Source organism: Delphinapterus leucas, chromosome 1 (assembly GCF_059928025.1).
Source record: "Delphinapterus leucas isolate spDelLeu-1000000601 "Yukka" chromosome 1, BTC_Dleu_Yukka2, whole genome shotgun sequence".
NCBI lineage: Eukaryota > Metazoa > Chordata > Mammalia > Artiodactyla > Monodontidae > Delphinapterus > Delphinapterus leucas.
In genome coordinates, this window is record NC_143129.1 from 178,936,390 (window position 1) to 178,963,828 (window position 27,439).

Genomic DNA, 27,439 nt, shown 5'->3' on the forward strand with positions numbered 1-27,439 from the left:
GAGAATGAGTTTGGGAGTGTTCCTTCCTCTGCAATTTTTTGGAAGAGTTTGAGAAGGATGGGTGTTAGCTCATCTCTAAATGTTTGATAGAATTCACCTGTGAAGCCTTCTGGTCCTGGACTTTTGTTTGTTGGAAGATTTTTAATCACAGTTTCAATTTCATTACTTGTGACTGGTCTGTTCATATTTTCTATTTCTTCCTGGTTCAGTCTTGAAAGGTTATACCTTTCTAAGAATTTGTCCATTTCTTCCAGGTTGTCCATTTTATTGGCATAGAGTTGCTTGTAGTAGTCTCTTAAGATACTTTGTATTTCTGCGGTGTCTGTTGTAACTTCTCCTTTTTCATTTCTAATTTTATTGACTTGAGTCCTCTCCCTCTTTTTCTTGATGAGTCTGGCTAATGGCTTATCAATTTTGTTTAACTTCTCAAAGAACCAGCTTTTAGTTTTATTGATCTTTGTTATTGTTTTCTTTGTTTCTATTTCATTTATTTCTGCTCTGATCTTTATGATCTCTTTCCTTCTGCTAACTTTGGGTTTTGTTTGTTCTCTTTCTCTAGTTCCTTTAGGTGTAACGTTAGATTGTTTATTTGAGATTTTTCTTGTTTCTTGAGGTAGGCTTGTATAGCTATAAACTTCCCTCTTAGAACTGCTTTTGCTGCATCCCATAGGTTTTGGATCATCGTGTTTTCATTGTCATTTGTCTCTAGGTATTTTTTGATTTCCTCTTTGATTTCTTCAGTGATCTCTTGGTTATTTAGTAACGTACTATTTAGCCTCCATGTGTTTGTGTTTTTTATGGGTTTTTCCCTGTAATTCATTTCTAATCTCATAGTGTTGTGGTCAGAAAAGATGCTTGATATGACTTCAATTTTCTTAAGTTTACTGAGGCTTGATTTGTGACCCAAGATGTGATCTATCCTGGAGAATGTTCCGTGCACACTTGAGAAGAAAGTGTAATCTGCTGTTTTTGGATGGAATGTCCTATAAATATCAATTAAATCTATCTGGTCTATTGTGTCATTTAAAGCTTGTGTTTCCTTATTAATTTTCTGTTTGGTTGATCTGTCCACTGGTGTAAGTGAGGTGTTAAAGTCCCCCACTATGATTGTGTTACTGTCAATTTCCTCTTTTAGAGCTGTTAGCAGTTGCCTTATGTATTGAGGTGCTCCTATGTTGGGTACATATATATTTATAATTGTTATATCTTTTTCTTGGATTGATCCCTTGATCATTACGTAGTGTCCTTCCTTGTCTCTTGCAACATTCTTTATTTTAAAGTCTATTTTATCTGATATGAGTATTGCTACTCCAGCTTTCCTTTGATTTCCATTTGCATGGAATATCTTTTTCCATCCCCTCACTTTCAGTCTGTATGTGTCCCTAGGTCTGAAGTGGGTCTCCTGTAGACAGCATATATATGGGTCTTGTTTTTGTATCCATTCAGCAAGCCTGTGTCTTTTGGTTGGAGCGTTTAATCCATTCACGTTTAAGGTAATTATCGATATGTATGTTCCTATTACCATTTTCTTAATTGTTTTGGGTTTGTTTTTGTAGGTCCTTTTCTTCTCTTGTGTTTCCCACTTAGAGAAGTTCCTTTAGCATTTGTTGTAGAGCTGGTTCGGTGGTGCTGAATTCTCTTAGCTTTTGCTTGTCTGTAAGGCTTTTGATTTCTCCACCGAATCTGAATGAAATCCTTGTGGGGTAGAGTAATCTTGGTTGTACGTTCTTCCCTTTCATCACTTTAAGTATATCATGCCACTCCCTTCTGGCTTGTAGAGTTTCTGCTGAGAAATCAGCTGTTAACCTTATGGGAGTTCCCTTGTATGTTATTTGTCATTTTTCCCTTGCTGCTGTCAATAATTTTTCTTTGTCTTTAATTTTTGCCAATTTGATTACTATGTGTCTCGGTGTGTTTCTCCTTGGGTTTCTCCTGTATGGGACTCTCTGTGTTTCCTGGACTTGGGTGGCTATTTCCTTTCTGATGTTAGGGAAGTTTTTGACTATAATCTCTTCAAATATCTTCTCGGGTCCTTTCTCTCTCTCTTCTCCTTCTGGGATCCCTATAATGTGAACGTTGTTGCATTTAATGTTGTCCCAGAGGTCTCTTAGGCTGTCTTCATTTCTTTTCATTCTTTTTTCTTTATTCTGTTCCGCAGCAGTGAATTCCACCATTCTGTCTTCCAGGTCACTTATCCATTCTTTTGCCTCCGTTATTCTATTGATTCCTTCTAGTGTATTTTTCATTTCAGTTATTGTATTTTTCATCTCTGTTTGTTTGTTCTTTAATTCTTCTAGATCTTTGTTAAACATTTCTTGCATCTTCTCGATCCTTGCCTCCATTCTTTTTCCGAGGTCCATGATCATCTTTACTATCATTATTCTGAATACTTTTTCTGGAAGATTGCCTATCTCCATTTCATTTAGTTGTTTTTCTGGGGTTTTATCTTCTTCCTTCATCTGGTACATAGCCCTCTGCCTTTTCATCTGTCTATCTTTCTGTGAATGTGGCTTTTGTTCCACAGGCTGCAGGGTTGTAGTTCCTCTTGCTTCTTCTGTCTGCCCTCTGGTGGATGAGGCTATCTAAGAGGCTTGTGCACGTTTCCTGATGGGAGGAACTGGTGGTGGGTAGAGCTGGCTGTTGCACTGGTGGGCAGAGCTCAGTAAAACTTTAATCGGCTTGTCTGCTGATGGGTGGGTCTGGGTTCCCTCCCTGTTGGTTGTTTGGCCTGAGGCAACCCAACACTGGAGCATACCCAGGCTCTTTGGTGGGGCTAATGGCGGACTCTGGGAGGGCTCACACCAAGTAGTACTTCCCAGAACTTCTGCTGCCAGTGTCCTTGTCTCTTGGTGAGCCACAGCTGCCCCCTGCCTCTGTAGGAGACCCTCCAACACTAGCAGGTAGGTCTGGTTCAGTCTCCTATGGGGTCACTGCTCCTTCCCCTGGGTCCCGATGCGCACACTACTTTGTGTGTGCCCTCCAAGAGTAGAATCTCTGTTTCCCCCAGTCCTGCCGAAGTCCTGCAATCAAATCCCGCTAGCCTCCAAAGTCTGCTTCTCTAGGAATTCCTCCTCCCGTTGCCAGACCCCCAGGTTGGGAAGCCTGACGTGGGGCTCAGAACCTTCACTCGAGTGGGTGGACTTCTGTGGTATAAGTGTTCTCCAGTTTGTGAGTCACCCACCCAGTTATGGGATTTGATCTTACTGTGATTGCACCCCTCCTACGGTCTCATTGCGGCTTCTCCTTTGTCTTTGGATGTGGGGTATCTTTTTTGGTGAGTTCCAGTGTCTTCCTGTTGATGACTGTTCAGCAGTTAGTTGTGATTCTGGTGTTCTCGAAAGAGGGAGTGGGAGCATATCCTTCTACTCCGCCATCTTGAACCAAATCTGACTACGGTTTTAAGCAGAATTATGCACTGAGGCCAAAATTCACCAATGACCAATTGCTTTTTTATTAACTTTGTTGAGATATAATTTATGTACAAGATCAATGGCCAATTTTAAAGTAGTTGTTTAAAACTTAAAAAAAATTTTTTTTTTTTGGATTTAATTTCAGGAGAAAGGAAGTTGACTGGTAAATCCAGACATTCTGGGTGGAGAATTTTTGGTGAAATTCCCTGTAAATGAACCAGCAGCTGCGTTCAGGGTTTGATAAAGGCCTCAGTGTTTGGAACACTGTGGGGTTCCTTCTCCCCATCTCCAGCTCTTTCTGGCTGGGTCCGGGTGGGTGTGAGAAGTGATCACTGAAGTGACAGGAGCTGGGTGGAAATGCAAAGTGGGTGTGAAAGCATGAGGTGTACAAGATGGCAGAGCTGAACCCAAATCACATCACTGCCTCTCACTTGCTGTGCAAGCTGTAACGAGCTCCTGGGCATCTCTGAGCCTGCCTCAGTCTCCTCATCTGTAGAATGGCATGTGTCAGAAGACTGAGGTTTAAATAGCTAATGCGGGGACTTCCCTCATGGCGCAGTGGTTAAGAATCCTCCTGCCAATGCAGGGGACACGGGTTCGAGCCCTGGTCCAGGAAGATCCCTCATGCCATGGAGCAACTAAGCCCGTGGGCCACAACTACTGAGCCTGCACTCTAGAGCCTGCGAGCCACAACTACTGAAGCCCTCATGCTGCAACTACTGAAGCCCACGCGTCTAGAGCCCATGCTCTGCAGCAAGAGAAGCCACTGCAATGAGAAGCGCACGCACCGCAGCAAAGAGTAGCCCCTGCTCACTGAAATTAGAGAAAGCCCGCGCAGCGACGAAGACCCAATGCAGCCATAAATAAATAAATAACTAAATAAATAAGCTAATACACCAAAAGTGCCTGCACCAGGGCCTGAACACGTAGGCACTTAATCAAATCTAATATTGTTCTTACAAGGCTAGAAACCTGCCAACCCTCCACTCCCTGGATCTGCACTCTTCTCCACCATGCTATGCTCACTGCCCATTTCTAACTACCCGGGTGGTTCCGCCCAGGCTCTCCCTGAGAGCTGTCACCCTGTGTTGTGACCCCAAGGCCCCGGCCCACTTGTCTCTGAGCCCTACCTGCTCTTTCAAGCTCTGGATCTCTCTCTGTTGGGCATCGTCCTCTTCATGCGGAACCTGAAACTTGGGCGGGATCACCCTCTCCTTCTGCCTGGAGGCGGCTGTTTCCAACAGCTTCTGGCTCAGGTTGGCCACTTCGTTGTGCAGGCTTGCTATCACGGTGTCTTTGTATTTGGATTCAAGTTCAAAATCCGAGAGACGGCTGACTTCTTTTCCCAGCAGCAGAATTATTTCATCCTGGGTGGAGGCCAGATGGGAAATTTACTAGGTGTGGGTCTGGGTGTAAGGCTGAGCCCATTTAAAGAAATACAGGAAAAATATGGTATCATTCTTTGGGAAGGTGAGGGCAGGCAGGGAGGGAAAAAGCAGACTTTCAAGGCTATCTCTGTCGCTTGGAAAATCTCATAGAGACAAGAATTTGGTTAAAATGATGTACTTGTATACAGACTCCTGTAATGGATGTCTTTACCTCACAGGTACGGAAACTTTCCTTTCCCGAGAATTATACTTTCATATTAAGAACAACCATCCCACTTGGGAACTTTTGTTGCTAGAAAGTTTACTTATAATATTTTCATTTATAATATTCAGCCTAGCACACTGGGGACCTAGGAAAGGTAATCAGGAAAACAACATTCTGTTTGACCACATTCTGCCTATAACGAGGGTTATTTTTTTTAACTTAAAACATTCTGAAATATTTGTTTTCCCTTTCCACTCTTCTAGTACTTCCTGCCTCTTTTGGCTATTCATGTATGAATTTTTTCCAGGTAACTGAATCTGGAAAGTAAATGAGACAGGAATGGTGATTTCTTTGCGTGGGCTCATGTAAACTTTCGGCTGGAAAAACAAAATTGCTGCTAGACTTTACCCACAGGTATAATTAACCCTGCCCTCCGTCTCTCCAGTTAAAACAGCTCTGCAGCCAAAGAATTTGTTAGGTTTTCCAAAAAAGGAAAAAAAAAATCCCCCAAACTTCTCACCAGAAGTTATCAATAAAATATCAGAAAAACTGAAGAAGAAGAAGAAAAGTGCCCCAGAGGCCTTTTCCAAAGCAGCCACAGGAGGAGGTAAACGGGCAATTTCTAGGCCAGCTCATTCCCAGGGGAGCCGTCCAGTCAGCCTCACGACCTGCTAGCTCCGTGACCTGGGGAAGGACAGGGTCTCGCTCATGAGAAAGCCTGTCTGACATTGCCAGCTGCTGCCAGGGGCCTTCCTTTGGGCCCTTGTGAACGCTGGTGGCCAAACTTCAAGAGAGAGCGTCAGACACGTTCCCTACGCCTGGGCAGTTTCCCCTGCTTCACATCAGCCAGGTGCTTCATTTTTCATGCAACAAACATTCATCGGGCAGCAGCTAAGTGCCAGGCCCCGTGCCAGTGCTGGAATATAAGAAGTTTGCAGAGGGCAGCGGACAGCCGTGGGTTCTGCTTTCCTGGTGAGGGTCCCCTTGCCCTTCTTGGAGGGAGCGTTCCTCCTTCCATCTGGTCTGGGTAGGACTGTCAGTCATGTGCCCTGCTCCTTCCTGTCCCACCTCCCCGTGTGCCTGTGGCCCAAGCTGGTCAATCAGAGATTTCACACATCGATTACAGAGGGAGAGGGTCTTGCCTTCTTTTGGATCACAAACTTTAAATATGTAGGCTTGTTTGCCAGAGTTTGTCTTTTCTAACACACAAAGCCAGCCTTATGTAGAAAGCCAGACTCTGAGGGAAACAGAGGGGAGGGATGGGTAGTGGGGAGGTGTTCGGATGACATCATTCAAGCTCCTGGATCTAGCCATACCTGAAGCTAGCGGCCCTTTAAATTTTCCAATAAGATGAGCTAATAAATGCTCCCCCTCAAGCTAATTTGTTTATTGTCACTTGAAGGAGTCCTGGCAAGTCAGGGTATAAATGGCTTACAAATAGAAAAAATTATTTCTATTATAAATAGAAAAAATTATAAATGGCTTATAAAAATTTTCTATAAATAGAAAAATTTATAGTGGTTGCACTATATTTCCAAGTTAAAATTGAGGCAGGTTGAAAAATGGCTACAAATACTTTGCAGCTTTGCCATCCAGTCTATTTCCCCACCCTCTAGTCTGGGCTGGCCCTGTGACTTGCTTTAACCAACTGAATGGAGTGGAAGTGATGCTGCATGATCTCCACGCAAGTTCTTACAGGCTGTGCAGCTTCTGCTCTGGCCCCCTGGGAACCCTGAGACCACCGTGCTGTGATGAAAAACCACATGCAGAAAGGGGCCCACCAGTCCAGGCATCCTGGCTGAGGCCCCAGATGTGGGAAGGAGGCCAATGGAGACCACCAGCCTGGCCAAGCCAGCGGCTGACTGAGCCTGCATGAGTGAGGCCAGGGGACGCGAGCAAAGGAACCTTCCAGGTCAACCCATAGACTCTGGGGAATAATGAATTGCTGTTTTAAGCCACTAAGTTTTGGGGTGGCTTGTTACACAGCGATAAATACAGAATCTGAGAGTGGCTTCTCACCTTTCTGCAACATTTTTCAGAGTCTGGTCCCAGGATGCCTGAGTTGGAACCCCCTGCCTCCTGAAGTTTTGGATTTCCGTGTCTGACAAGAACCCCAGGTAGGTCTGCTCCTCACAAACTCCGAGAATTGCTGTGGGAGCAGGCCCTGGCCCTTAAGGAAAGCGAGATATTATAGACTGCTTCTTTTAGAGTAACTTTCAGGTCATGTCTAAGCGGGGAGAAATTGACCTGGGCCCTTCCCAGGATGGCTTGAATCCATCTGTTCTGCTCGCATCCCTGCTTTAAACCTCTCTGGTTCTTTAACGAGTCTCTCTGCACAGGCCTCCCTGACTTCAGTGCTCACTTGCTCCTGCTAGGAACGTGTTTTTGCGTCACTGTTCCATCTCTCAAGGTTGACCAAGTGATTACTGTGTGGGAGTTAGAAGTACCCTCTGAGAAGTTAACCAGACCTAGGTTTGAATCCTAACACTGCTCCTTGCACTGGGCAACCTTGAACACATTACTTAACCTCTCTGAGCTTCAGTTTCCTCATCTGCAAAGTGAGGGTGATAAAATCTATTTTGAAGTTGGTGAAGATTAACGAGCTAATAAATGTCAAGTGCACAGGACATGGCCCAACACACAGTAGGTGCTCAGTACCTTGTAGTTGTAGATGTTATTTGGGATAAAATGAGCAATGGCCAAACCTGGCTGAATGTCTTGGGAGGAAGAGGTGGTTTCTTGGAAGTAGGAAAAAGAGGCAGTCCTTGAGACACAGTGAACAAGAGGCAGTGGCAATCTCTCCATGGTCCCTCTTGCTGCTGTAGCCCTGTCCTTCCCCAAGACCCCTCACCTTATCGTGCTGGGCCAGGTCCTGGTCCACAAAAATTTCTCTGGAGAACCCTGCCCCAGGAATTTCCTCGGCCACTGATTGTTCCGACAGTTCCACGGCGTTGGTCCACACTAACACACAAGGTCGACAGAGAATGCAGAGGAGACTGTGAGTTTCCCCAAAGTCTTAAAGAATATTTTCAGATTAACCTTCACATTCATGAGACTTATGCAATGAAAGCGTTACAGGAGTACTGGAAAGGGTAAGAGCTGCCTCATTTCTCTTCCCCAGCGTTAACTGCACTGATGCACTGTGATGTGTCTCTTTCCAGACTTTTTTCTATGTCGCATAAGAGCTGATGACCTTAGGCAAGTCATTTACTCTCTCTAAGCCTTAGTTTCCACATATATAATTTAGGACCACTGATAGTCTCTGCTATAAAGGGCTATCTGGAGATTAACTAGAATAATGATATAGAGCAGGGGTTGGCACACTATGGCCCTGTGGCCAAATCTGGCCTTCTGCCTAGTTTTGTAAATAAAGTTTTATTGCAACACAGCCACAGTGATTCATTTACATATTATTTATGGCTGCTTCCCAGCTACAAAGGCAGAGCCGAGTAGTTGCAGCAGAGACCATGTGACCCACACAAACCCTAAAGTATTTACCATCTGGCTCTTTACAGGAAAAGTTTGCTGACCCCCCATGTAGAGCGTTTAGCACTAAACGTTAGCTATATTTTTTTTATTGCAGTCATATCTTTTCAAAAAACAGAAATGGATTTACATGACAGAGATTCTTCTCCAGCTTACTTTTCAGCTAACAATATCAAAAACATCTTCCCATGTCAGTATTTGTAGCTGTACTGGGTTCTTTTCAATGGTAGCATTGCGGTCCACTGTACAAGTGTGCCAAGCGTATTTAACTAGGATCCACTTGATAGACATTTAAGCTTTCCTAATTTTTTTCTTATTAACCCCAATGTTACAAGGGCTGTTTATATGACTTTCGGGGAGTATGGCATTATGTTTGGGGGCTCCACTCTGTATCACATCAGACATCTCGCAATTCACTCACACCAACACTGAATACATTTTTTTTTTTTATTGGTGTAGAAACTTTTGTAAAGATGTCTATCATTCTACTTGTGAGATCACTTGGGCCCAAGCAGCGTATTTTAAATGTCCAAGTGACTATGGTTTCTGGACAGTCACTGCACAATCTTATCTTCTTGTGAAGTGAGAAACTGAAGAAATTGTTTTCAAAGGTGATGAAACTTTAATGAGTATTAACATTAATGATGAATGAAGCACGCACCGTCATGTTTGTGGACATTCATTCAATCATTTATTCATTTGGCTTCTGCATTTTTTATTTATGCATTTTAGAGTCAAAGATTCCTGCCCCCCCAGCCAGGTCTCAAACCTGTCTGTGGAACCCAGAACCTCTAGTGGACATAGCTGATGGCCTGTGGTGCCCCGGAGAACGCACAGCCTTGCGTGTTGAATGAGCAGCCCTGGCCACAGTGTTTCCTGGGGCGCGAGGAACAGAAGGGCCTGGAACTTCAGCAGCTGCCCATTTTCTCTCCCTCCACCTCCCCAACTAGGTCCATGATTAGAAAACTTTTATTTGAAGCTCACTGCCCCCATCTGACCCTCTTGGGTCCTGAGCAGCTAAGTCCTAACTGACTACAGCAGCAGTGCCTGATGCGAGCTACTGAACGCAATTTTCAACTTTCTAGTAGTTGCGTTAAAAAGGTAAAAAGAAGAGATGAATTTTTTAGCGATAAATTTTATTTAACCCAATACATTAAAAAATATCATTTCAACATGTAATCGACAAGAAATATGGGGATATTTTATATTCTTTTTCTTCGAGGTATGAAGCCTTTGAAATCTGGGGTTTATTTTACACTGATAGCACATCTCAATTTGGAAACTGAATTTTCAGGAGGAAGACTTGATCTGTTTTCAGATTCCACAAAAACTTAGAGTCGAAAAAGTCGATTCGCCAACTCAAAATGTTCCAGACTGACTTCGACCCTTTCAATAACTGTATCAAATATCAGTTTTTAAATTTAAAGGAATTAAAATTAAACGTTTGGTTCCTCAGTCGCACGGGCCACAATTTCAGATGCTCAGCAGCCACTGGGGCTGGAGCTGCCGTGGCAGAAAGCACAGAACCAGAACATTTTCCCCTTGTTCCCCTTCTTCCTGACCTAACAAACACCTCCTTTCCTGCCAACATCTATAACTGGGTTAGGAAAAAAAAGGAATAGAGAAAAGAGATTTAAAAAAAATCGTCTTCTGGTGCAGGCTTGACTATAACATGCAGCCTAATTCTGGGGGGGTCCCTGTGGCGCATCAAGGATTGTCACAGGCCTGTGGCTTAGTTTCTAAATATTCAGCATAGTCTGTTTGATGCTACGTGTGTGCCGGTCATTTAATTTTCAGGCTGGGGCAGTCAGTTGCCAGAATCTGTGGTTCCCAGGCCTGGTGTGGCCGGGCAGTATTACATCAGACAGGCTACCGTCCAGAGGCAGCTGTGACCCCTAGAGTCTTCCTGGTTAGCAAACTGAAGGCCAGAAATGGGTTCTTATTGGTAAAAGGGTGGCCTCTTACCTGGTATGCTGAATGCTAGAAATCGGCTCCCACTGGAGGAAGGTACTGCCTGGCCTGTGTCCCCAGGGAGGGCCCCGGGGTCTGACCCTAACTGTGCCCCTGTCCAGTCTCAGCTTAGAGCTCTGGCGTCTGATGCCATCTCTAGGGGTGACCCCGGCTGCCTCTGCGACCTTGTCGTGGCTGTCTTGAGGGACCCTTCCCTGAAAGATGATGGCCGGAGGGGGGACTTCATCAAACCTACAGAACAGGCTGATGGATGGGGTCCCTTTACTGAGGAAGGTGTGTTTACTGAAAGTCTTTGTGGGGCTAGAATTTGCTCTGAGACTCGCTTTCCTTACACCCAGGCAGGGAGGTGCTGGAGCAGTTACCCCTCACCCGCCCCAAACTTCTTTACCGGCTACTGTTATTTATGAAAAAGAACCTAAGGGCCATGTATGACCAAACCGGCTTAACTCTAGCTGCTGGATCCTTCAGAGGTCCCAGTGGGGAGAAGCCCCAGGGAGGGTCGGGAGGGCTGGGGCGGTGGGACGGCGGATACGGGGACACAGGCAGTTTAAGAATTTTTGGGCGTGAGCTGTTGGCCAAACGGCAGGGGAGTTACTTTAATATTTTAACAACCCCCAGCTGTCCTGGTGCTCTCCAATAATCACCAGTCTGCAGCAAGGGCAGTGTGTGTGCACCTTAACTGTGTCTTTAAGACATTGTAAGTTGTAAATAAAAGTTAAATAACAATCATGGTTAGGTAATAATTTTTAAATTTTAATATTTACTGAATGTTCTCTACGCACCAGGCGTTGTGCTCAGCACTTACAGGCAGGATACGATTTCGTCTTCATAACAACCCAGTGAGATAGGCATTATTATTCCCATCTCCATTTTATACGTGAGAGATATGAGGCACAGAGATGTCAAGTCACCTGCTCAAGGACACACAGCTGGTAAGTGGTAGAGTCAAGGGATGAACCTAAGTTTGTTGGATTCAGAGCCTATGCTTTTAACCACTATGCAGTAAACGTATTGAAGTGGGAAGATGTTTATGATATATTATTGAATTTTAAAAATCAGGTAGGGAATTCCTTGGCAGTGCAGTGGTTAGGATTCTGTGCTTCCACTGCAGGGGGCACATGTTCCATCCCTGGCTGGGGAACAAAGATCCCACAAGCTGAGTGGCACGGCCAAAAAAAAAAAAAAAAAAAGGAGGTTACCTATGTTAGGTTCATATGATCCCATTATTGGGAAAAAATATATATATATGAATCACGATGCTACTTTAATAAGTCACTCCACATATTTTCTTTTCTCAGTAATTCTTCCCCACCTCCCATGAGCTCTTGCCGTTACGATTTGGCCTTGGAGCTGATGGTTTATTGCCTTGTGGAAAAGGAAGGATGAGTATTAACTAGAACAGGGTGATTTTGCCCCCAGGCAAAATGACGTTTTGATTTTTGGCAATGTCTGGAGACATTTTTGAGTACCACAGTTAGGGGGTGGTGGTGGTGGTGGTGGTACTACTGGTATCTCTAGCGGGTAGGAGTCAGGGATGCTGCTAAACATTCTACAGTGGACAGGACAGATCCCACAACAAGGAGTTATCCAGCCCTACATGTCACTGTGCCAAGATTGAGAAACCCTGACCTGACCTGCAATAAATAAGTCCTTGGCTTTGGGTTTTCAAATAGAATTTTTCAAGTCTAAAGCAAGATGACAGTCTAACAGTAAACCAATTTAATTTGAAGAGCCCAGCTTTGCTAAGAGAGGAAAGAGCTTTCTCGGAACCCTTAAAAATAGGTTTTTTCTGTCAAGAGACAGCATGGAGGACTGGAGCACAGAGTTTTCTCTAAAGTGTGGAGTAGAGAGGCCCAGACAGGAAGGAACTCCCCATCACAAGGGAAGATGAAAGTCCTTTTCTGAGGATGGGGAGAGAGTCAGGGAAACGAGGGCAAACGTTTGGAAACATGAGACCTGGCTGAGAGGTTGAGGAGATAGAGCCCAGGTAGATGTGAGGGACTCTAAGCCATACGACTCATCCTTCATTTCTCCAGGGGGAATGCAAGTCCTTTAGAGAAGCCCCAAGTTCAACATGGCACTGGAGAAACTGGTGATTACAGTGGAAAAATTTAAATGGCGGAGTGAAAAACAGAAAAGAAAAGAAACAGCCCATGTGCCATGTGTCCAAGGATGCATTAAAAAAAACAAAACCCTGTATATGTGTTCATAAAACAGAACATGATCCATACAACAAAATGAATGAACCTCAGAAATACTATGCTGAGTGAAAAAAGCCTTCCACAAAGGAACGTGTACTACATGGTTCTGTGTACTTGAGATTCTAGAACAGGAATATCTAATCCATGGCGGGAAAAGAATTCAGAAGAGTGGCTGCCTCTGGAGCCTGGGGCTGGGAATTGACTGGGGAGGGACATGAGGGAACTTTCTGGGGTGATGGTAATGTTCTATATCTTGATAGGAATTCGGGTTACATAGGTGTACACGACCGTCAAAACTCAGTAAGCACACTCAAGATCTATACCTTTCATGGTGTGGTAGCCAGTCTCCAAGATGGCCCCACTGATTCTTGTCTCCTGGTATTCAGACCCTTGCATCATCCTCTCCAATACTGGATGGACTTTATATTAGTTAGCTTGGGCTGCCATAACAAAGCACCACAGGAGGTCTTAACAAAAGAAATTCATTTTCTCACAGTTCTGGAGGCTAGAAGTCCAAGATCAAGGTGTGGGCAGGGTTAGGCCTCTCTCCTTGGCTTGCAGACGGCCGCCTTCCTGCTGTGTCCTCACATGGCCTTTTCTCTGTGCACGTGCATCCCTGGCGTCTCTCTCTCTCTTCTTACAAGGACACCAGCCCTTGGATTAGGGCCCACCCAATCGTCTCATTTTAACTTACTCATCTATTTAAATACGCTATCTCCAAATATAGTCACATTCTGCGATATTGGGATTGAGGCCTCAGCATATGAATTTTGGGGGAATGCAATTCAGTCCATAACAAAGCTTATCTATGTAACCAAGGATATTGCAGAAATGACAGAGTTTGATTCCTGAGGTTAGATCATAAAAGACATTGCAGCTTCTGCCTCACTCTCTAGGACCACTTGTCTGGAGGAGCCGGCAGCCATGTCATTGAGGATACTCAAGCAACTTATGGAGAGGTCCACTTAGTGAAGAACTGAGGCCTCTTACCAAAAGCCATGTGAGTGAACCATCCTAGAGATGGGTCCTCCAGCCCCAGACAAGCCTCCAGATGACCACAGCCCCAGCCAACACCATTACTGCAACCTCATGAAAAATCCTGAGCAAGAATCACCCAGCTAAGCCATTCCCAAATTCCTGACTCAGAGAAACTATGAGATAATAAATGTTTACTGTTGTTTTAGGCCATTACATCCTGCAGTAATTTGTTAAGCAGCAATAAGTAGCAAATACAGGTTTTGGCACAAGGAGTGACGCAAAATTTAACAAAAACCCTAAAATGTGGAGTGGTTTGGGATGGAACAGTGGGCAGAAGCTGGAGGACTCTTGCCAAGAGTCTTTGAGAAAGCCTGAATAGTCTTAGTAGAAGCCCGATGGCCTTTGAGGAGGCAGTGAGGGAAGGTTTCCAGGAAAGTGAGGAAAATGTTACTGGGGTTAAGGGATCCTTGTTAGGTGGTGGCAGAAGGTTTCATAACACGTTGCCTGTGGTCATGAGGAAGGTAGAAAATGTTCGTGGTGAGGCTGAGTGGTCAAGCTAAAGAGAGTCCCAGACAGAGTCTTGGAAGGTGCTGCCTGGTTACTTCTTGCTACTTATAGTGAAATGTGAGGGAGACAGACAGTTAAAGGAAGGGCTGTTAAACCAGGGCAGTGCTCTGGGCTTGAAAATTCCCTGCCTCTCCAGGTGGCAAATGAAATGCAAGAAACAGGTTCTGGGCAAAGATCAAATCAAGGGCGCTCTCAAGAAAACACAGTCTAGAGAAGAAGCTGAGGGTGTGGTTGTAAAATACTTTGTTGTAAAATCTATCTGTAAGAAACATCTATCTGTAAGATAGATTTGATAGGTTGTAAAATCTATGTGTAAGAATACAGATCCAGGGCAGTGTCCAAGAGAACCCTTCGGTCAAAGAACTGGGCTTCTAAGAAGCTTCTGTCCTTTGTCAGTCTTTGCAGAAGCCCATGGTGGAAGGGCTTGTGTCAAAAAAATCTGTGGGCATGGGTTTTGCCTAGTAGGATGAACCCCAATAAGACGCACTGCCAACTCAGACTGACAGAGACCCACAAAAGTAAAAGAAGCGTCTGGACCTCCAAGCTTCTACAGGCAGGAAGCAGGCTATAAAATTATGCAGCCACATACATGTGATACCTTTCATAGGAAAGGTAGGACGACTCAGAAGGTGGAACTCAGGGACCAGGGGGCAGAGCCAAGAGCCCTGGAAAGTCATTTCTGGGCAAGAGTTGGACTGAAGCCCAATCAAGGAACTGCCAATATTTTCCCAGCTGGATTTCAGAACTGCTTTGGGCCAGTGACTCCTGTGTGTTTCCTGTTTTTCTTCTTTTGGAACAAGAGGAGTGTATGTAGCAGTTATGCTATGTCTGTCCCACCAATATATGCTGGGTGTGTGAGGGACAGACACTTTGTTCATCGGTCTTCAGATTTCTGGAAGTAGGACTTGATGAGCTGAACTTAAGGAACTACACCCATGAGCCCCATCTGTACCTGGACTTGATGAGATTCTGGAATTTGAGCTGATGCTGTTAATGGGGTGAGATTCTGGGGGGCCTCGGGAGAGAGGAGGAGGAGTGTGAATCATTGAGGACCCGAGGGCAGGCTGTGGTAGCCAGCCTCCAAGGTGACTGCCGATAACCCCCGCCTCCTGGTCTTCAGGCCCGTGTGTAGTCTTCTCCCACACTGGAGGGTGACGCCCTGTGTAACCAGCAGGACACTGCAGCAATGACAGGGCACGACTCCTGAGGCTTAGTCACAAGAGATGCTGCCATTTCCATCTTGCTCTCCAGGATCACTTGCTCAGGAGGAGCAGTTGCTGCGTCATGAAAACACTCCAGCCACTTTCTGGGGAGGCCCATGTGGTGAGGAACTGGGGCCTCCTGCTGACAGCTATGAGAGCACGCCGTCTTGGAACTGGATCCTCGGCCTAGGTCAAGCCTTCAGACGACTGCAGCCTTACGAGGGACCCTGAGCCACAGCCGTCCAGCTAAGCTGCTCCCAAATTCCTGACCCACAGAAACCGTACAGACGATAACACATGTTTGATTTTTGCTTTAGGCTGCTAAGTTTGGGGAGAATTTGTTATGCAATCATGATAACTAATACACATTGTGTGTTAATTTTACATGAAGGAGACAAAAAATGTTGAATTCTAGTTAATGGTATATGTGCTAAAACATCTAGGGGGAGGACTACAGATGTGTGCTATTTATTTTGAAATGCATCAAAAAATAAGATGGATTAATGCAGGACAAGAAGGATGGGTAGACAGAAATGTAATAAAGAGTATAGCAAAGTGTTAGCGGTAGAATTAGGAGGAGAGCTGTTCTCTGTAAAATTCTTTTTGCTTTGCTGTATGTTTGAACGTTTTCACGTTAAAATGCTGGGGGGAAATGGCTGAGTAATTTCTTAACTGGGTGGTAGGTACATGAGCGTTCCTTAGGTGATGATGACGACGATGTAAACTGCACAGATGCCTTTCATTTGCTCCTTAGTCTCTATATTTCAGAATAATATATATATATATATATTTTTTGCGGTACGCGGGCCTCTCACTGTTGTAGCCTTTCCCGTTGCGGAGCACAGGCTCCGGACGCGCAGGCTCAGCAGCCATGGCTCACGGGCCCAGCCGCTCCGCGGCATGAGGGATCTTCCCGGACCGGGGCACGAACCCGTGTCCCCTGCATCGGCAGGTGGACTCTCAACCACTGCGCCACCAGGGAAGCCCAGAATAATAACTATTATTTGAATGGCTGAGGGAGGTGACTAGGTGAGTGGTCCTGAGTGAGACCAGGGAAGGGTGTGGAGGCATCGAGAGACCTGGGGACTCAGAGGGGTCTGGGGCTGGGACGCAGAAAACAGAGAATGGGACCTTCACACCAGTGGCCACAGGAGAAACCTGGGAATCATGCCAGGGACTAAGTCCACCCAGCTACTCCGCCAGTAAGGCTGGCAAGGCCAAGAGGATGGTGGCAGACAGGAATTCTCCTCCCCAAATGCCATGCGGCCTTCTGGTGGGGAGGGGGGGCGAAGGAAACCCTGATGGCTGTGTGTCCCCAAAGTGACCAGGCTGTGAGTGACAGTCACTGAGATAACCAGCCTTAAATCTGACTGAAAAGTGTGAGCTTAGATTAGATTGAATATATCACCTCCGGAGAAGTAATTTTCTCCATAAGCCTCAGTCTCCTCTAACCTGTAAAATGGTAATAAAATATTTAAAAACCTCCTAAGGCAAGAGGGATTTCAGTTACCAATATGTCTGTACATCTGAGTCAAAGTATATAAATTTAGATTCTGACACACATTCATATATATTCATATATACGTACACACACACACACACACACACACTCACCCCAGAGGTACTGACGTGTGCAGATGGGCAGAGCACAGTCTTGGAGGAGTTTGTGCCAAAAAGTCAACAGGGAGAACTCCAGTGATAGGCGTGACAGCTTATCTTTTACTGTTTTCTAACTTTCTGCTTACCCCAATTTTTTCACAATTGATTATGTTCTACTTCAGAATCAGAGAACAAAAGCCAGAGAAAGACAAATATCATATGATCTCGCTTATATGTGGAATCTAAAAAAAGGTACAGATGAACTTATCTACGAAACAGAGACAGAGTTACAGATGTAGAAAATAAACTTATGGTTACCGGGAATAAGAGGGGGGAGGGATAAATTGGAAGAGAGGGATTGACATACACAATACTATATATAAAATAGATAACTAAGAAGGACCTACTGGATAGTACAGGGAACTCTCCTCAATACTCTGTAGTGGCCTATATGGGAAAAGAATCTAAAAAAGAGTGGCTACATGTATATGTTTAACAGATTCAGTTTGCTGCATACCTGAAACTAACACAACACTGTAAATCAACTGTACCTCAATAAAAATTTTTTTTTTTTAAAAAAGGGGGAAAGCAGAAACCGAGACCCGTCTTCCTAGCCAAAAGCCCATCCCCTAAGCCGCCATGGAAGCACCCATGAGTACCTTGCTTGATGATGGGAACCCTGTGGGCGGCTCTGTCCACCACGAAGGAGAACATCTTCCCGCTGGCACTCACGGGCCGCTTGTGGGAGGCAGGTGGGACCATGGGGGGCCCGGGGAATCCCGGGGACCAGCTCCTCTGCACTGGCGCTGGCCAGATGCCCGGGTGGAAGGGGGTCTGTGGTGGTGAGGGTGACTGGTTCGGTTGCTGGGTGGCCCGAGGTGGCTGTGGCCTTGGCCAAGGTGCTGGGCCCCTCACCCATGGGAAGGAGACCTGCAGGGGCAGACAAGAGGGTCAGGGGAGGTTACGAGCAGCTGGGGTGGTCTTCACCCTTCTGTCCCGGCGACATAACTGCTGCCCTAGATTTCAGCGTATAAGTCACTTCTCCCAGGAAGCCCTCCCAAACTCTCCCCAAATTCGGGATGGTGGGCCCCACCATGGGTCACCTTGCACACTATTGCAGCACCATTTATTGGGTGCAGCCTTCGTGCCAGGCACCCAGTCAAAAGATTCGCATGCATTACCTCGTTTAATACCCCTGATGCTCTGTGATGACCCCGAGGCTGAGCAAGACCTAGTGACTTTCCCAGGATCACAGATGTGGTAGTGAGCGTCTGAGCTGGTAGAACGCCACCTCTGAGCTCGAGGGTGAGAGCTTTTTGTCTACCTTGCTCAGCACCGTATCCTCAGCTCCTAGAATAAACCCTTGGCACATACAGAGTAGGTCCTTAAATACTGGTTGAAAGAATGAATGAGCTCTCCAGGACACACACGTCCACACTGTCTCTCTCTCTGGCACTCCCATTCCGTCTGTTCCCCAAAGCCGAGGGCTCTGGGGTGGCCGGCACCCCAGCTGGCTCATTAACCTGTGATTCTCAACATCAGCCACATCTGATTCTTGGCAGACGCTCCATAAATATCTATCGAGGGAACCTTTTTTCATCTGACCCAGCGGAAGATGTCTGTAGCTACTTTCAACAGAGAGCACATCAAAATCCATCTAAACCGGGAGAAGCAAATGCTGAGAGGTGCTGACACCTGGCTTTGTCTTGGTTAATGCTGTTGTGGCCGGCCCACCCCGAGCCTAGTGGTTAAACCGTGACATCGTGAATGCTACCATTTATTGTAATTACTCACCGATTTCTCACAATAGCCCTGCAGGGGAGGAGCTCTCCTTATTCCTAGCTTACAAATGAGGCATGGAGAGGTTAAGGAATTCACCAAGCTCAGGTGGTGGTGGAGAGGGTGGTGGGACTGGGGTTCTGGAAAGCTCTTTCCCTCTCTGTCTCTCTCTCCCTCCTCTGCCCCCCCACCATCCCGCCCCCAGTCTCTTGGCAGAAAAAAACACACTTTTCAAGTAAGAATCTAAGTTCAAAGGTTTGCTGCCTGTGGCGGGCCACGTTTCGCTTTCTTCAGACCGGAGACACATAATGAGAAACAGGACAGAATGCTTCCGAAATAGGAGCGCTGGCAGACAGAACTTCCTATAGCTCCAGCTGGATTGTATTCAAGAGGAAGGTTCTCCACTCACTCAGGTTCCCAAACCAGTCTTTTAGCTACAGTCTTTCCCAGCCAAGTCAAGAATCCGGTGAATTCCCCTGAAGACTTTTTTGGAGTCAGGGAGAATACTGTTCAGGAAAATCAAACTCCAATTGCCTGGTGACACCTGGCCCAGCATTTATGATGACACTGGCCCTGTTGAAACCTGTTTCAGGAACGGACTTGGCAGTGTTCCAGAACTTTGTTACCTTATGTGAAGATTCGAATTTCTCTCCAGTGTGGGCACCTCGGTCTCCACCTAAGCTTTCTTCCTTTCTCTCCTTTCAGAAGCTGAGGTGTCCTGCTCCTGCCTTGCACTAACTTCTCCATGCATCCTATCCCTTCCCGTCCTCTCCTCTGGGGCTGTCTTGCCTCAATCATTTCTATAACCTTTCCTCATCTATTTAATAAAGATTTATCGAATGAAAGGGCTGAAGGTGGGAAGGGGGAAATTTGAATATGTTTTACCCCCGCCTGCTAGAAAACAAATCTAGAGACCACGGGTAGTGTGGAGGAATTCCTTTTTTTTTTTTTTTTGCGGTACGCGGGCCTCTCACTGTCGTGGCCTCTCCCGTTGCGGAGCACAGGCTCCGGACGAGCAGGCTCAGTGGCCATGGCTCACGGGCCCAGCCGCTCCACGGCATGTGGGATCCTCCCGGACCGGGGCACGAACCCGTGTCTCCTGCATCGGCAGGTGGACTCTCAACCGCTGTGCCACCAGGGAAGCCCGAGGAAATCCCTTTTGTGCTGGGATGCTCAGGTAGATGTGCCTCACTGCCCACTAACTGCCAGGGTGCTAAAGGGAGTGGTCATATCTCACGCCTCAAGTGGTCCACTGCTGTAGTGGACAGGCTACAACCCACCCGGCTCTTCTGGAAATTCCAGGAATCTCTCTCCCAATCTGTCGGCCCATTGCTGTGGGTGGGGCTAAGCAATCAGCCAATCACACTCCCTGGCCATACTGATTGGTTCAGTGGTGGGGCAAGTGATCCAATCAGAGCCAAGGAGACGCAAGAAGACTTGGCTGGACACCAGGATCTGGAGTGACCTGGCGGGACTTCAGAATGCAGCCAGCATGAGGGAGTGGAGCCCAGACATGGAGAGAGAGAAGCTGTTTATTTATTTTTCAAATTGTGGTAAATAACCTGCAACATAAAATTTATCATCTTAGCCATTTTAAAGTATATAGTTCGGTGGTGTTAAGTATATTCACATTACTGTGAGATGGATCTCCAGAACTTTTTCGTCTTGCAAAACGTAAACTCTATCACCATTAGACAACAACTCCCCATTCCCTCTGCCACCCAGCCCGTGGTGACCAACATTGTCTCTATGAATTTGACTACTCTAAGTACCAAGTACCTCAGATAAGTGAAATCATATGGTACTTGTCTTTTTGGGACTGGTGTATTCCACTTAGCATCGTGTCCTCAAGGTTCATCCGTGTTGTAACATGTCAGAATTTCCTTCATTTTTAAGGCTAAATAATATTCCATCATACAGTTTAGAGTGTATTTTGTTTATCCATTAAGCGTCATGGGCACTTGGGTGGTTTCTACCTCTTGGCTATTGTAACTATGCTGCTGTGAACATGGTGGGGAAGATAAGGAAGCTGGTTTTGAGCCCTGGCTGGGGTGCTACCCTGAAGTGCTCTATCCCTGAGGCCGGCTAGAGCTGGTTTCTGTCGCTTGCAGCACACAGAGCCTGAACGATAGGGCCCCTAGGGGGAAGGAGCGAAAGATGTGTAAATGCAGCAGAGACTCCAAGCTCTTCGGGTTTAAAAATTAAAAAATAAAGTTTGGGTTTTTCTTTTTTCTCTGAAGCGTGTTGGTTGAGGGTAGCTTTAGCTGGATGGTTAAAGTTGGTTTTCTCTAGTTTGCCGGCTTGCTCTATCACAGGGAAGGTCAAGGTTTTCTCAGAAATTGCTGCTGGTAACTACAACGAAACAGGCAGGGAGAAAAGCAAACATAAGAAAAAGACTCACATCAAAAGCCAGCTCTGGGGTGTACAGGAAGCATGGGGTCAAGGTCAGTCATCAACAAGTCTGTTTTTATTATTTATTTATTTTAGATTTAATTTTATTTATTTTTGGCTGTGTTGGGTTTTTGTTGCTACGTGCAGGCTTTCTTTAGTTGCGGCGAGCCGGGGCTACTCTTTGTTGTGGTGCACGGGCTTCTCCTTGCGGTGGCTTCTCTTGTTTCGGAGTGTGGGCTCTAGGCGCATGGGCTGCAGTAGCTGGGGCACGCGGGCCCAGTAGTTGTGGCTCGTGGGCTCTAGAGCGCAGGGTCAGTAGTTGTGGCACACGGGCTTAGTTGCTCCGCAACATGTGGGATCTTCCTGGACCAGGGCTCGAACCTGTGTCCCCTGCATTGGCAGGTGGATTCTTATCCACTGTGTCACCGGGAAAGTCCCCAAGTCTGTTTTTAGAAACTTTAATTTAAAAATACATGCTAATGCCTTTTCTCTTTCTTTGTGTCTGTTCTCTGACCGTATGGTATGTTGCCATGGTTGGGTTCTTTGTTTTGTTTTTGAGGTAGCATATGTTATACTCCTGACTTCTTTTCCATACTACCTTTAAAATAGCAGGTTGTCAACCACCTGGATTAACCATGACCACATCCACGGCTGAATTTATATTAGCTTTAATAAACACGGGTCAATGATTTACTCAAGAAATCACTATCCTTTTTTTTTCATATTATCTACTTGTTCTTTGTGTTATTTCTCCAACATCTGCTTCTAACCCTGTAAAGAGTGTAGGTTGAATGGGAGACCCTAAAAAAAATTCAAGGTAGTTTGCACATTGAGTGCCTACAGTACACATGAATTCTGCCAGGAAGCCCTGGAGCCTGCAGAGAAGGTGGAAACTTAGACCTTGCCCTTGGAGAGCTTGTTATCTGCTCTGCCATTTGTAAGTAATTGTGGACAATACAACGGCTATGAGCCACTGTGTAGAGAAGCCACAGATGTGCCACAGACTCTGCTGGGCACTTAACGCATGTGGTCTCATCTGATCTCCAGAATAATCTTGGAGGAGGCATTTTACCCCTCATTGTGTGGATTAAGAAACTGAAGCTCAGAGAGGTTAAATGACTTGCCCAAGGTCTCACAGCCAGGAAGCGGTGACACTATTTGACTCCAATACCTGTGCTCTTAGGACTTCTAGGTTACTCGAAGTCATGATTTATTACCTGCTTTCCATACTCACAAACAGATCTTAGATGGTTGGTTAGTGAATGATAGGATACTTTCCAAGTTAAAAAAAGGAAATGAGCATTAGATGGTGTGAAAAACCACAAGACATCGCATGGGCTACTTAGAAACGGGATTTTCTAGGAACACTGACAACTGTCTTACGGAAGTGTTATTCGTCTGGTACATGCCATGCCCTGGAAGCAGCTCAGAGGACCCCAGCCTCCATCCGGGAAGACCTGTGGTATGTTCACTGCTGTACCAGAGGAGTGCTGGGGCCAGCTGGTACCCGCCCAGAGAACCGATTGTTAAATGACCAGGAATTTTGCCAACTGGTTGATAAACACAGCCATTAATAAGAATTAACTTACATAAATTTACAATTAAATTATATCAGAAACAAAGGTGATACAAACTTAACTCACCCCTTCCTAATTATTTTACTCTATTTTATTATTACGTATGCTCTTGAGGTTATTTCGCTCTACTATATGTGTCTGTTGGAAATGCTACATAGCGATGTGTTACCACACCTCTCTTTCCATCTCCGTATTCAGGGATGTGTCATTGGGAGCTTGAACTTGACCGTGGAGGGCGTATTACACCATAGAAATCAGGAAACGTTATAAATCAGGGCTTGATTTTTAAAAACTTTTACAAATAGGTTTAATCATGGTGGTTCATGTAGAGCTTGATTTTTTTTTGTTTGTTTGTTTTGTTGATTGCCTAGACTTAAGACGGTAATGGAGAAAATGTTAACAATGCAGATTATACAAAAAAGCATGTTGTGTCTTAGCCATTATGTTATGAATAGAACAAAAAATCGGGGAAACGTTCTTCCAGTATTTGAAAATTATCTGATGCAGCAGAAAAGTCACTCATGTCACTGATGAACGTGTGATGTTCTTCTAATGTCTTTGTCTTTCTTTTCTCACTTGTATTATTCATAAATCCAAAATATCCCAGAATATCCACCAGAGCTCAGGTCGGGAGCTCTCTCATTCGTCAACTGCAATGAGAAATTGGCTGTGGATACAAGAGTTCAGCTAAAGTCAATGAAAGCATTCTGTGAGACTCAGCTGGCTATATAGAGTTTACAAGAAAGAGTACTGTATTTCTTGTTATGTGGAAAGACTGTGCTACACATTCTTTATATCAGTAAACCTTATGCTATGCATGCATGTACTTTACTTTTTCCAGAGAGCTGGTCATTAAATACTTACCAGCCAATCACTGGCTGTACTGGCACCCAGCAGAGTGCCTGCTACTCATGGTAGGTGTTCGTTGACTGAGCTGAACATTTGGCAAACAGAGTGTAAATAAAAAGGACTTTGATTCTGGGGCTGGGATGGGGAAAATACATGCTAAGCCTGGCGCATCTCGTAACAGCAGAGAGTAAGGAAGTGCCCAAAACGAAAAGGTGGGGAGATGCTCAAGGACACAGCAACCAACCTGAAAGAGCTCCCAGTGGCCAAGGCTGGAAGAATTTGAGCGATGAAATAGTTAATGAGTATTGGATTATAACTCAAAGTGTAAAATAAGTATACATGAGTCCATACTGACATAGATACATTAGTGAGTAAATACATAAAGGAGGGAGAAGAGACCGTCTTCTTTACAGAAGAATTTAACATACAGAGATGTGGAGGTCTGGAAGGGCCTGGGGGGTAGGGGTGATGGTGCCAAGCAGGCACACTGACCACAGCATGGAGGAGCCATGGACCTGGAAAGACAGAATGGAGACTATAAAACATGGCCAGTAGATCTCAGAAGCCAGGAGAGGGGGCTACTTGGTGCCAGGACAAATGGCCTTTATCTCAACAGCTCCCGGGGTGTCACCGTAACTCAGAGAGGGGTAATAATTCTAAGTCCCCAAGAAAAGGGTAAATTATGTACGGGGTTTCAGTGTGAGAAATCAGGATTATACATTTAGAACACAGAACCACCAAGTTATACATTATTTTTAGGTTTTGGAACTTAAAAGAATTAAGTCCCTTTGAGCTGTTCAGAAAAGTCATTTGTTTGGGTTTTTCCCAGCCCCCATTTTCTTGTAAATCTTCAATCTTACGGTTTTTCCTTTCCTTTCAAGTTCTAATCAGCTTCCTGGTCAGTCCATAAAATGGGAAATAGAATCTAATGAGAAAACAGCCGGATATTTGCAAATAGCTTTTGCTACCCCTGGACTTGGCCCTACTTCAATTCGGTCTTGCCAGGTTGAGAGACGGAATGAATGAATGAATGAATGATCATCAACTAAGTTAAGAGAAGGAGCAATGTGGCTCTGGTTTGGTAACAAAGGGTGTGGTCTGCCAGAGGAAGCAGGAAGCGGCCCAGTTCTGTCTCAGCAGGATGCTAAGGGTTCAGCCCGTGCTCCCATCTCCACCTCCCCTGATGTCATCTGCATCGTCTGTAGACATCTGGTGGCAACACAGCCTCAGGGGTCCTTTTGTGTGAGTTTTTGCTGCAGATGCCGAGCCTGAGGCTGTCTGCTGCCCCATGCCCTCCACTTCACTGGTCTCGGGAAATCGCCTTTGATATAAAACACCCAGCCTCAGGATTTCTCATCACATCAGTAGGTCCCCACGGGACCTGTAAGAGCACAGGGTAGAGGAAATCCTACAAGGTCAGGTAGGAGATGACAGAGCTTGACCAGAAAGAGGTTTTGTTGTGAAGGGCACCATGGTCTCTGGTCATTCACTCAGTTGCCGGCTTCTCAACCCCGGGTACAGTAAAGCCACATCTTCCTCAAGAACGGGCCCTATTCAGAGGTCCCAGGAACGTGGAAACGCCACCCTTCTTGGGGATGAACAACTAAGGCCCCGACTCTGAGCTTCTCATCACACCTGTTCACCAGAGGAGAGAAATGAGCAACTCTGCTTCCTTGGAGACTGGCCTGGGACTTTTCCAATGGAAAAGTGGATTATTCGTCATTTTCCTCCCCCCAGATCCCTAGTGGCAAATCCCGTTAGGAAGGTTCCACTTAGGCAATAGGAATGCTTCCTAATGTCATGGACATCTTCTTTGTTTTTGCCTACCCCGCATCCATTTTTTCCATCTTCTGGACGGGCACCTTAATTTTTTGCGAGGAAGACACCCTTTCCCTGACAATCCCGAGTCCATATAACTCTGACCCTTCCACTCCAGGGGTGAGCCCATAACCCAGGCCTGGCCAATCAGAGCATATTCCTTGCCCCTGGCCTCAGTGATTGGTTCAGGGGAAGCCCCATGATCCAAGCCACTGCTACTTTGTAGGGTGCTGGGGCTGCTGGGGGCCACTTTCCTACAGGTGAGGCAAGAGTCTGTCTGAGATTGTGAGGCTAACAGGGAAGAAAGAGTCAGATTCCTGACCATGATTTGGGCGCCTGGATCCAGCTGGGCCTAAGCTGCAGCGTTTGGCCTTTTCAGTTACATGAGCTTTGTTTTTTTTTTTTTTTTGCCTAGGCTAGTTTTAGTTGGTTTTCTGACACTTGCAAACAATAACATTTCCTGGACAGTATGCTTATGGAGACGTTAGCATAAGCATCACTATGTACTCAGAATGAAAGTTGTTTTAAAGGTAATGACATGCTCAGATAAAACCCACCAGACTGTAATCATGCACCAAATTTACCTTTAAACGTATAAAAGTAAAGCAGCGTCTCCAGAGAAGAATGATTTAAGACCAAGGAACCGATCATAAGACAAGTAGTAAAACGCTGCTTAGAGAGACTTTGACAGACAAATAGTTCTCTAGCTACAGCAGGCTTCAGGCTACAAACCCCAAATTTCTGCTTCAAAAGTGACCCAGGGAAGACATTCCATAGTTTTATTTATTTGGTTTTTTGGCCTCGCCGTGCACTTGTGGGATCTTAGTTACCTGACCAGGAATTGAACCCTCAGCAGGCCCTCAGCAGTGAGAGCACTGAGTCCTAACCACTGGACCACCAGGGAATTCCCAACATTCCACAGTTTTAAAAGAAAACTTTCCAGTTGAAGAAACAGGGAACATTTATAATATGCATCTGTTGTATATATAATATGTTAATGTCTAGTATATGTATCAGATACCTGTCCATGTAATTATATTATTACTATATAAGCAAATGCATATATATGTGTACGTATATTTAGAACCACATATTTCCAGCTCTTTTTTAAAGAGGTGTTGAAAAGACTGTTCAAAATTTATTTTCCCAGCTTGTCTGTTTTTTCTTATTCCTCAGTAAACTTAAGCTATTAACCAGCACATTTCCCGGCACGCAGTAAGGCTCAATCTGAGTGAGTTCTTCCTCCCCAGCTCCCCCTCTATTTTCAGTTCTTCTTTCAGAAACCAAGTAAAATGAAAGAGGCAGCACAGCACCAGTGTTACAGGCAGAGGCTGGTAAACGTTTTCTGTAGAGCCACACAGTCAATATTTCCAGCCCTGCGTGCCATATGATCCGCCCAGCTAACTCTGCCGTTGTAGCAGACAACGTAGGCAATACTGAAATGAATGGGATGGCTGTGTTCCCGTGAAACTTTACAAAAACAGGCGATGGCCTGCATTTGGCCCTGGGCCATAGTTTGCCAACCTCTGGTTAAGAACTTGGGATTTGGCATTACACGGAATCTGGTCCAGCTCCCTGCTCTGCTCCTCCTCTGTGACCCTGATGAGTGTGTTATTTTTGTGCCTTGTCTGTAAAAAATAGGGATGATAACAGCCATTTCCTAGTCTGTGAGAAGTGGGTGAGATAGTGCACATGAAATGCTTGGAACACTTCCTGGTCCATAATGAATGAGCATAAAACATTAGCCATCAGGTATTATCATCATCACCAAAAAAGAAGAAGAAAGGGGGCAACTGAATTTGTCCAGGAACAGCAGCAATATCCCTGGTAAAAAGTCAGTGGATGGGCTTCCCTGGTGGCGCAGTGGTTAAGAATCCGCCTGCCAATGCAGGGGACAGAGATTCGAGCCCTGGTCCAGGAAGATCCCACATGCCGCGGAGCAACTAAGCCCATGGGCCACAACTACTGAGCCTGTGCTCTAGAGCCCGCGAGCCACAACTACTGAGCCCGTGTGCCAC

The 27,439-nt window shown here is 45.5% G+C and overlaps 1 protein-coding gene across 1 annotated transcript in view; it reads right to left on the bottom strand.

The window, feature by feature from the left end:
* FHAD1 (forkhead associated phosphopeptide binding domain 1) overlaps positions 1-27,439 on the bottom strand; it is a 136,506-nt gene that overhangs the window by 79,833 nt on the left and 29,234 nt on the right. Inside the window, 3 exon segments of the mRNA XM_089900795.1 lie at positions 4,541-4,777; positions 7,855-7,964; positions 17,667-17,937. Of these exon segments, the coding sequence (XP_089756921.1) occupies positions 4,541-4,777; positions 7,855-7,964; positions 17,667-17,937 (618 nt within the window).